The following is a 10,554-nucleotide window of genomic DNA, read 5'->3' on the forward strand; positions in this document are numbered from 1 at the left end:
TTACACACCAAACTGTACTTAGTTATATTGTATTAAATGCCCTCACTTTGCCCAATTTAGTATCCCTGTTTGCCCCATTATAAGAGGCAAACCGAGGCATACTAGTTTTATGAATATTTTGTCTATAAGATGTAGTTGTCAAATATAATAAGGATATAATTTCTTTAGTGAATTTGGTACTGTCTGGCAACTTTATTCGAGTTATTAAACTCATGAAAAAAATTAACACAGAAAAAATATATATGTACCTATTTATTAGGGACCCCACTATGCCCACTCTCCCCTACCACTGAAGTAATTAAACTGTTTCTTCAGATTGAGATAATGTTCTTGTTGCTTAGGGTTTATGTCAAATCCTAGTTCCTGTTTTATATTTTCAAGTGAATCTGTGATAACCTGCTCCCCCCAGTTACCAGTATTTCAAGATTATCAAATTTAGTGTATTTATTAGCGATGATTTATTTTTATTTACGATTAAAATAAAAAATTATCAAACAGAACTTTTATTAAAAGTTTAAAAATAATTATATAACATTTAATCAATAAAAATAATTACCAATGTTATTTTTCCTAATTTAATTCTATCCGCAGGTCAACAAATAAGTGATGATATCACGTACAGTGTTGTCTTAACGTTTTTATCGGTTTTAACATTCTTTTTTTAATTCCACTATGACAATACATTTAATTTTAAGTCAGTAATATGTTATTAATATAATCTGTGGGTTTTAATTCCACTATGACAATACAATTAATTTTAAGTCAGTATTATGTTATTAATATGGTCTGTGGCTAATGGACGAAGTCAGAAGCTTCTCCGTATACACACACAAACACTTTTAATTCCACCATATAATTTTTAATAAACAACTTATGTACCTTAGATTCATATATTGCTGTAACAAAATAAAAAAGAATGAACGCAGTAGTAACCTACAAAACCAAAAATATGGATATTATACCTATAGAGCCATAAAATAATCGAAATTGAGGAAAGCCATGGAATCACATAAACATACGAGTCGGTAGCAACCTAGTCATTATGCTGAATTATGGATTGACGTTATCAATATAAAACTTGATTAGGCCCATATTTTAACAAATAGCTTTGCGAAAATTAAATAAAAATGGTATGCAACACATTATTTATTAATAAATATCTAATTTCTCGTGAAAAGTTTTTCAGATCACCTCGAATATATGGCATACCCAAAATTCACAAACCAGATATTCTTCTACGTTCCATTGTCAGTGCATACAACTGCCCTACATAACATTTGCCAAGTACTTGGCCAAAACTATACAACCTAGTAAGTTTCGATATCGTTTCACTCTTTAGAAACATTCCTATAGACGAAACTCTAAACATTCTAAAAACTAATGCAGTATACAGCAAGACCACTTATCTGTCATTAAACATTGTATGTCCAACACTTACTTCATGTTCCAAAATCAATTCTACAGACAAATAAATGGTATTCCAATGGGCTCCCCACTATCTCCAGTAATTGCCAATATCTTGGCTTTGGTGTCTTTTCAAACCCATCTAAATGGTATATATCCTAGAATCCAGTTCACAATGGAGGTGGAAACTGATTTATCCCTACATTTACTGATTTACAACAAGCCCTCATCCAAAACGGTTACCGCGAAAATCACATCAATGGGAGCATCCACAGACATCAATCTCCCTCTTAATCTCAACCCAAAGACTCAGACCCTCATCAATCAAGAGGAATAAAGACACAATATTCACCCCCCCCCTCCAACAAAAATTTTCATCTCTTGTCCGATCAAGCAAAGCAACATTCCAAGTAAAAAAAAGTTTATGAAATTCCTTGTGCAGACTGCCCCCGATCTTATATAGGCCAAACAAATCGTAGAATCGAAAGTAGGATTTATGAACATTCTATTTCTGTTTGCAATTCCGATTTAATTTCAGCTCTAGGTCAACGCCATCTTCATACAGGTCACATGCAATAAATTTGATGAAGGAATTCCTTCATACACGATCACAAGTCAAAACACTTCCTCGTGTTATAACTGAGTTTCTGTTCAGGATGTTTCGGAAGTAACCAGTTACTCATCAAGTAGACGAAAATCCTGCTAAACGTGATAGATACTGCTATTGTTTCAGTGAAAAAATTAAGTCGTATACGTCTATGAAATGTACAAAATGTAGTGCATTCACTTGTAAACGACATTCTAAATCTAATCTAATATGGTATGTATAAATTGTAATGATCAAATAAATTAAGGTTTTTTTTGTACAATTTATTAAAATTGGTTAAATTTTATGTTGTAATTCTTATTTAAGGTGAGCCCAGAAGAAGGTTAATTACTATTCTTCTCTGTAAATTCCAATTTTGAGAGTTCTATTGTTTGAGAACGGTTAGAAAGTCTGGTTGTCAATATTAAAAAAAAAAAAAAATATTAACATTCCTTCTTAATTGAAAAAACAAATTTTTATTTAGTTTGATAAAGCTAATAGTGTTAGTTTAACTACAGTATTGTGCGAATTAATGGAATCATTTGTGACATTTTTCAATATTCACCGTTTACCACACAGAGCAACAGCTGGATATTACGATTAGGAAGGGTGAAAAGATTATCCACGTTAAGAGAAATCGCAAAAACGTGAGTAATGAGTCAGGGCATAAGCAAGATTTTGAAGCGTAAAGGAAAAACGGGACCAATGGATGTGAAAAGGTTAGGAAAATGCGGAAGATAGAAAAAAACAGCACAAGCAGATGAAAGATTTTTTACTTCGAAAGAGCAAATTGGACCTAAGAAAAACAAGACAAGAGCCCTAACAGAATCTAGCAGCATCAGGTGTAGTGATTTATGACTCAACTGTTCGGAAAATACTTTTGTGAATGGTAGAAGGGAAATGCGTCCACAGAAAAAACAGCTTCTAAATGAATGAATGAATGAAGAAACAAAGGGTACTAGAGTACACAGGGTAGTATTAGAGAACATTAAAATATACTCTTATTGGACTGTAGACAACTGGAGAAAAGTCCTGTTTACTGATGAAACTCAGTTCATAGTTCAAGGACAGCAGTCGAAATTCATCAGGAAGTCTGACAATGAAAACCTTAGACTATCTCATATTAATCAAACCGTAAAACATTCAGTCAAAAAATGTTTTGGGGATATTTTTCATACATGGGGGTTGGATCTTTGTTACCAATCGAAGGCATGATGTAGAGCCAAAAATACAAATCTACATTGGAACCGCGTTTAGACATAGAACTTCAATTATGTCAGTCCCAAGGAGCAGCGATTGTTCAACAGGACTCTGCTTCCTGTCACAAATTAAAGCAAATGATGGATCTTTTCAAAACTAAGAAGATTAATATTTTAGATTGGCCCGGTAATTCGCCACACCTGTTCTTCTTCTCATTGCGCCGTCTCCTTTCGAAGGTTGGCGATCCAAATGGCAATTGTAGTTTTGGAAACTGCTGCGCGAAAGATCTCTGCGGATGAGCGGTCGAACCATCTCCTCAGGTCTTTCAGCCACGAGTTCTGGCGTCTTCCTACTGATCTTTTGCCCTGTACTTTTCCTTCCAGTATAACTTGAAGAAATTCATATCTTTAGCCTCTCAACACATGACCCAAGTATTGCATTTTCCTCTCTTTGATTATTCTTAGTATTTTTTTTGTTTACACATGCGACGAAGTACCTCAACATTAGTAACTCTTTGTACCCATGGAATCCTCAACATTCGTCTGTACATATACATCTCAAAGGCATCTATTTATATACGCCAGACCTCAACCCCATTGAAAATTTATGGGCCGTTTGCAAAGCTAGACTTCGCAAAATCGACTGTACTACAAAAATAAAAATTATGGAAGCGGTCATTCAGGTTTGCTTTCGAGATGAAAGGTTATCTGGGAACTGTCAGAAGCTCGTAGAATCTATGCCAAAACATGTAAAAGCAAAAATCGCAGCCAAGGGGGGACGTATTTCCTACTAGTTTACCTTTATAGTTTTGTCAAAATATAATTTTTTTCTGAAACTGTTTTTTCATTAAAACAGCCTACGATTCCATTAATTCGTTCAGTACTGATATTTTCTTATTGAATTTCCTATTCAACTGATCTATTACACATAATTCATACAGTACATTCAACCAACTTCACCTCTAAACGATTAACGGAATTCGCAGAAAACCTTTCGTTGTAGTAAAAGGCACGGTAAACTGCACTGGTGTTCTCCATAATGTGTAACACTTTGCTAAATTTCAGGTATAAAATAAATATACGTGTCCTTAACCCGTTGTTCATAGTTGTTCATATTTTGTTACATTTTTTTTTTTAATCAATAGTATTCTTGCATAATGATATTTAACGTAAATTTCTTTCACCTACTGGTTTAATAATCTTTTTCTGAAACAAATACTACCGTGCTAAGGATAATTTATATTCAAAGTAGATATACAAAGTACTAAAATATCACTTTTAATTTTTGTTAAAAAATACTTCGGAGTAAACTAGAACATTTTGTCAAAAAATAAATGTGGAAAACATTTTAATTTGTTTATGTACGGTTTCTAACTATTTGTAAACTTTTTATCAAACATAATTAAATTACAATCGGCATTTATAATGATCATTAGGCTAATTTGCTTAATGTGTTTAGGATCTTTGCAAGCGGTTTTATTATATTTTTACCTCTCAAGCACAACAGTTAGAAAGTTTCTGTCATATTGATCGTAACTCAGTATATTTTTCTCAAAAAGTTGCATGGGGCGCCATACCAAAAAAGTTGTTCAATTCTTGGAGGCCATGTCAGACAGATATGACTGACGGAAATTTTTACGGTGGGGCCATGTCAGTCATATATAACTTGACACGATAGCTTTTGAATACCCTTCTATCACTCAAAGTTACGTGAGGGTATATGGATTTTTATATGCAATTTTGTTGTTGTGGCGTCCAGTAATACTCCATTAAAACATTGGTGGCGTTCCAAGAAAAAATAATGAAAAATTAAAAAAAAAATAGTTTTTATTTTTGCCATACAAAAATGAAGCAAAAACAGGAAAATATAAATTTATTATTTTATTATTTATTAAAAGAATTAAATTTTTGAGAGAATATACTAGACTTAAATCTTAAAATGCAACATTCGTATACGTAGATGAGACATGGATATTTGCAAAGGGTGGAAATAAAAGAATTTGGAAAGACGACAGCATAAAATCAATAAAACACACAGATAGCGAAGGCAAAAGACACATCATTCTTCATGCAGGAGGGATAGAAGGCGTTATAGAAAAGGCAGATTTAATTTTTTCTTCAAAATCAAAATCTGCTGATTACAATGAAAACATGAATGCAGATATGTTTTTTAAATGTCTTGAGGAGAAACTGTTACCTAGTCTGAGTGAACCATCTGTTATAGTTTTAGGTAATGCACATTACCATTCGGAGGTTTTTTGGAAAAACAACCAAAACAGTCGTGGAACGTACCGAGCATAAGAAATTGGTTAATTAAAAATAATATCAATTTTCAGAAATACGCCTTCAAATGAGAGTTACTGGAAAATTCGAAACGTAATGAAATACCAACGGTTCATATAGTTGACCAAATTGTATCAAGTTATGGACATCAAGTACTACGGTTACCGCCGCATCACTGCCAGTTTCATCCCATTGAACCCATCTGGGATATATGTAAAACGTATTATGATAATCACGTTGGATGCAGTGGATAAAGTGACGATTTAGTTAGGGAAATGTGGCAGCAACTCCAGAAATATGGGCCAAAACTGTAAATAAATGTCTAAAATTAATAGAAGGGTGAATTAGTAAAATGAATCCAGTGATTATATATTTACATAATGATAGCGTTAGTGAAGACAAAATAATAGTGTGACTGTGGTGCGCAACGACAGACCGTCCGTCACATTGTTGAAGAATGCCCCCGAAGGCGGTTCCCTGGAGTTTTTGACGAGTTCCTGAATGCGACCGAAAATGTTTTAGACTATATTAATGCATTAGATGTTCGTTTGTAATACTCCATGTAATGTTTTATATTGCTTTTTAAATATGTGTTCTTATTGTATGCCATACGATAAATAAATCATCATCATATAACGGGGGTCCTACGGCGATTGCCGCTTCCCGCATTTCAGCCTCCATCTTTTCCTATCTCTCCAATCCCCCTCTTCTAAGCCTCTAGATTGCATTGTTTTTGTAATTTTTCTTCTCCAGGAATTTGGTGGTCTTCCCCTTTTCCTTCTTTCTGGCGGAACATACATTAAGGCTTTCTTTGGCCACCGCTCCTCCTCCATTCTCATCACGTGACCATACCATTGTAATTGCCTTCCTTGTATTCTATCTGAAAGAGTATCTCTAATTCCTGTACGGTTTCGTATTTCCTCATTCCTGATTCTTTCCATTCTCGATACTCGACATGACCTTCTAAGATAATCCATTTCCACAACGTCTACTTTATCTCTTGTCATCGTCCAACATTCGGCACCATATGTGGTAATTGGTTCTACAATTGCTCTGTATACGCGAAGTTTGGTATGCAATTTTATTTTATTAGACCACAGTAATGAATTCAGTATTCGGATGCATTTTTTCCCTTGGGTTATTCGGTTTTGTACATCTATCTTAACTCTGCCATCTGCTGATATGATGCTTCCTAGATATTTATACTGGTTGCAGCCTTTTATGACTGCGTTTTCAAGCCTCAGATCTGTGGTATTTCCTCCAATTTTTAAATATTCTGTTTTGCTTATGTTTACAGTAAGCCCCCATTTGGCATATTCCTCAAATAATTTTTGATTCATATAATTTATATCTTCCTCATCGGTTGCAACCACCACCTGATCATCTGCAAACAACAATGTATACAGAGTTTCTTGTCCCACTTCGATGCCCATAAATTTACATTTATTTCTCCAATTCCTCAATGCTTCTTGGACGTATATTTTAAAGAGTGTCGGTGACAAACAGCATCCTTGCTTTAGGCCTTTACTGACTTTAAATTCATTTGAGGTTCTGGTTCCAATTTTTACACAACTAACTGCATTTTCGTACAATTTATATATCGCTCGGATATACGTCGAATCCAATCCGGACCTTTCGAGGACCTCAAACATTTTCTTTAACGGGACACTATCATATGCTTTCTCAAGGTCTATAAATACCAAATGGGTCTCTCTACTTCTTTCGACACGCTTTTCAATTATTTGTCGTAGGATAAATATATTATCAAGGCAGGATCTCCCGGTACGAAAGCCGCTTTGTTCTTCAATATCTTGTATCTGTCTTTCAACCCTCTTCTTTAATATTCTGCCGTACAACCGGCCCACAGAGCTCGTCACACTAATACCTCTAATTGGAACAGTCTCTTTTATTCCCTCTCTTATATATGGAGCTTATATAAGATTTATTCCAATCTTTAGGAATTTCCTGGTCTCCACACATACATTTATTGAAAAGGTCTACTATTAATTCTAAAAGTGCAGTCGGCCCATATTTAACCAGCTCTATGGGAATGTCTGCAGGCCCTGCGGCTTTTCCGTTTTTAACCTCTTTTAAGGTTTCCGTCAATTCAGATAATGTTATTAAAGGGATTTCCTGTCTTTCGTCTCTGTTGTCTATTAATTCCCTTATCTTTTCCCATCTGTACTCTACTCTATCCTCTTTCAGCAGTTTCGTATAATATTCTTCCCATTCATTTAACTTTATGAGAGTAATATTGTCTTCATTTTTCTCATTTTTTCTAAACTGCTTTAATGTTTTCCAAGCTTGTGCCACTTTTGTTCCACCCATAAATCTGTCCAGTTCATCACACTTAGCCTCCCAGTTTATATTTTTCGCCTTATCCACGTCTTTTTTAACTTCTCTATTCCATTTAGCGTATATTTCTCTGTCTTGAGGATCTTTGGATTGAAGCCATATGTGATATGCTTGTTTTTTCTTGAGAACTTTCTCTTCTAGTTCCGTTGACAACCATTCAGGTTTTCCTTTTTCCTTTTTTAAAGGAATATAAATACGATAAATAAATAAATTACAAAATAATTGTACAGCAGGTTAACCATTATATTTATACATTCATTATTAGCCAAATAAACAATAAAATTTAAAATTCCATTTGAATTTTTGCTCCTCATTTTATACAAATTAACTCTAACTTATGATACAGGCAAAAATATTCTAAAGAAAGTAAGTAATTAAAAAGATTATGGAGAACTCCAGTGCAGTTTACCGTGCCTTTTACTACAACGAAAGGTTTTCTGCGAATTCCGGCTATCGTTTAGAGGTGTGAAGTTGGGTGAATGTACTGTAGTTTTCTTTCTAATAGTTTTGTTATGTTTAAAATACCTAGTTGATTTTTAGATACTGTTTTAACTGGTACTTACTTAAAAATTTTTCTGCTGTCTTTTTTAGTTTACATTTTTACGAAATAAACGTTTTCATTTTAATTAATCTGTTATTGTTATTACGTGTGCAAAATCATGTAAATTAACAAAAACAAAACAAAACCGGGTAAGTCCTTTTGTTTAAAATTTACAAGTATTTTGAAACCGAAGTCATTAAAGTATTAAATTATTTTATAATCCAAGGTTTATAAAATGAAAGGTTGCACTATTCAAAGCATAACATATTAATATTGACATTTTATTGCTCTATTCTATTCTATTGCTCAAAGCATAACATATTAATATTGACATTTTATTGCTCTCCTGCAAGATTTAAAAGACGTCTTTCTGCAGGTAGACGCTGCAATATTATCAATAACTTCTTTTATGTAAAAGATGTGTTTATTCGTCCCTGAATACGACACTGTAAGTCACACTAAAACCGGTATAAATTTGGTAACATGAGGTACAAAATTATTATATTCGTAAAAATGTTGCGTAAAGTGCTAATAGTGATATCTACGTTTTTTATTTGTATTAACTGTAGTAATATTTCTGTTAAACTCTTCAAAGATTCAGACGTAGTTAATATAACAATTAACTCAATTGTTGAGTTAAAACAAAATGTAGCCCACAGAGGTGAACTAGAAGACATTGAAATTGAGGACCAAAATGTTCCAGTAGTACCAAACAATTTTCTAAATGGAATCAGTGTTAGAGAACTCCACATAATTAGAGCCCAAGTGCGAGATGTTGAACCTGGTGCATTCAATGGGGCTTCTATGGTTAACCTAATGTTGTATGAGAACCAAATTGAACGAATAAGAAAAGGTATATTTAACAAAAAATCATTTAATATACTTGCTTTGCAGAATAACATTATATCTAATATAGAAGATGACGCATTTGACAGTGCAACTATCCAAATATTAGACTTGGGTTTTAACAAGATGGTAAAACTGACGTCAAAAATGTTCACCGGTTCAAATATAACAAAACTTAACTTACAATCAAACGTAATCAGTAATATAGAAGATGGTACCTTTGGAAAAATCGATAATTTGAACAAATTAGACCTAAGCGGCAATCAACTGGAAGTTATTGGACACGTTTTTCAAAACTTGACAACTTTGAATGAATTGCACTTGGACGGAAACCGAATTAAAACACTTGAACCTGGATGTTTTGGCGGTTCTGGCATCTACTGGCTTTATTTTGCAGGTAACCAACTGACTCATATTGCAAAAGGAGTGTTTTACAAGGTACCAATCTCTTTATTGGGTTTCTCTAATAACAAAATTTCAAAAATTGATAAAGGAGCCTTAGCTGGTCTTTCGACTCTAACATTTGTTCAGTTAGATAATAACAATCTTGGAGATTTAAAGCTGTCCACTCTTGGCTCCCTCAATACTAATTTAAATGGTCTATCTTTGAGTGAAAACGGCATTTCAAATATCGATATTGGTGTGTTCAAAAATACTAAAATCGACATGTTGGACCTAAGCAAAAACCACATAAAATCGATTAAAAAAGGACTTCTCCATAATGTTACAGTTTACACCATTAATTTGAGTGAAAATGAGATTACTGAAATAGAAGAAGGTGCTTTTGATGATATCGAGGATTTAAGTTTCATAGATGTGAGCTTGAACAAACTTAAAGAAGTTAGGAAGGGGATGTTCAGTCTACCATTGGATCAAGTTAATTTGGAAGATAATGTAATAACTAAAATCGATCGTGATGCCCTCAATGGTCTTCCGCTTTCACGTCTTCAGTTAAAAAATAATCCTATTGCAGCAAAGAATAACGCTTAACATGTATTTTTAATACCAGTCTAATAAATAATTAAATTTGATGTTTTTGTTTAATTATTTGTTCATATTTTAGTCAAAATTATTTATATGATGAACTTGAAATAAAGAAATTAAAGATAAGTAGGGGAAAGTGGAGTAAAGTGGAATAGCTTAACTTTGAAATTAAACAAATTTTACAATTTTCGAAATAAAATTTTGTAAAAAACAAATCTTATTACAGTAACGTTTAAGATGATTATGTTGAAATATAAATTGAATTAAGTAAGTAAATTTTTTGCTATGCGTGGGTTTGTCAGGCATTGTCTTTTTTCCACTTTGCCCCGCATGGTTGGGTAAAGTGAAATAGTCGA

The 10,554-nt window shown here is 33.3% G+C and overlaps 1 protein-coding gene across 1 annotated transcript; it reads left to right on the forward strand.

Annotated features, from left to right (window-relative positions):
- Positions 1 to 8,857: 8,857 nt before the first annotated feature.
- LOC140450626 (uncharacterized) lies at positions 8,858 to 10,245 on the forward strand. Its single transcript, XM_072544287.1, has one exon. The coding sequence runs from the start codon at positions 8,882 to 8,884 to the stop codon at positions 10,202 to 10,204; it is 1,323 nt and encodes a 440-aa protein (XP_072400388.1). The 5' UTR covers positions 8,858 to 8,881; the 3' UTR covers positions 10,205 to 10,245.
- Positions 10,246 to 10,554: the final 309 nt, after the last annotated feature.

The sequence above is a fragment of the Diabrotica undecimpunctata genome, chromosome 9 (assembly GCF_040954645.1).
Source record: "Diabrotica undecimpunctata isolate CICGRU chromosome 9, icDiaUnde3, whole genome shotgun sequence".
Taxonomy (NCBI): Eukaryota; Metazoa; Arthropoda; class Insecta; order Coleoptera; family Chrysomelidae; genus Diabrotica; species Diabrotica undecimpunctata.

Bases quoted from the DNA above. Each gene is read 5' to 3' on its own strand.
- LOC140450626 (XM_072544287.1), top strand. From the start codon at position 8,882: ATGTTGCGTAAAGTGCTAATAGTGATATCTACGTTTTTTATTTGTATT.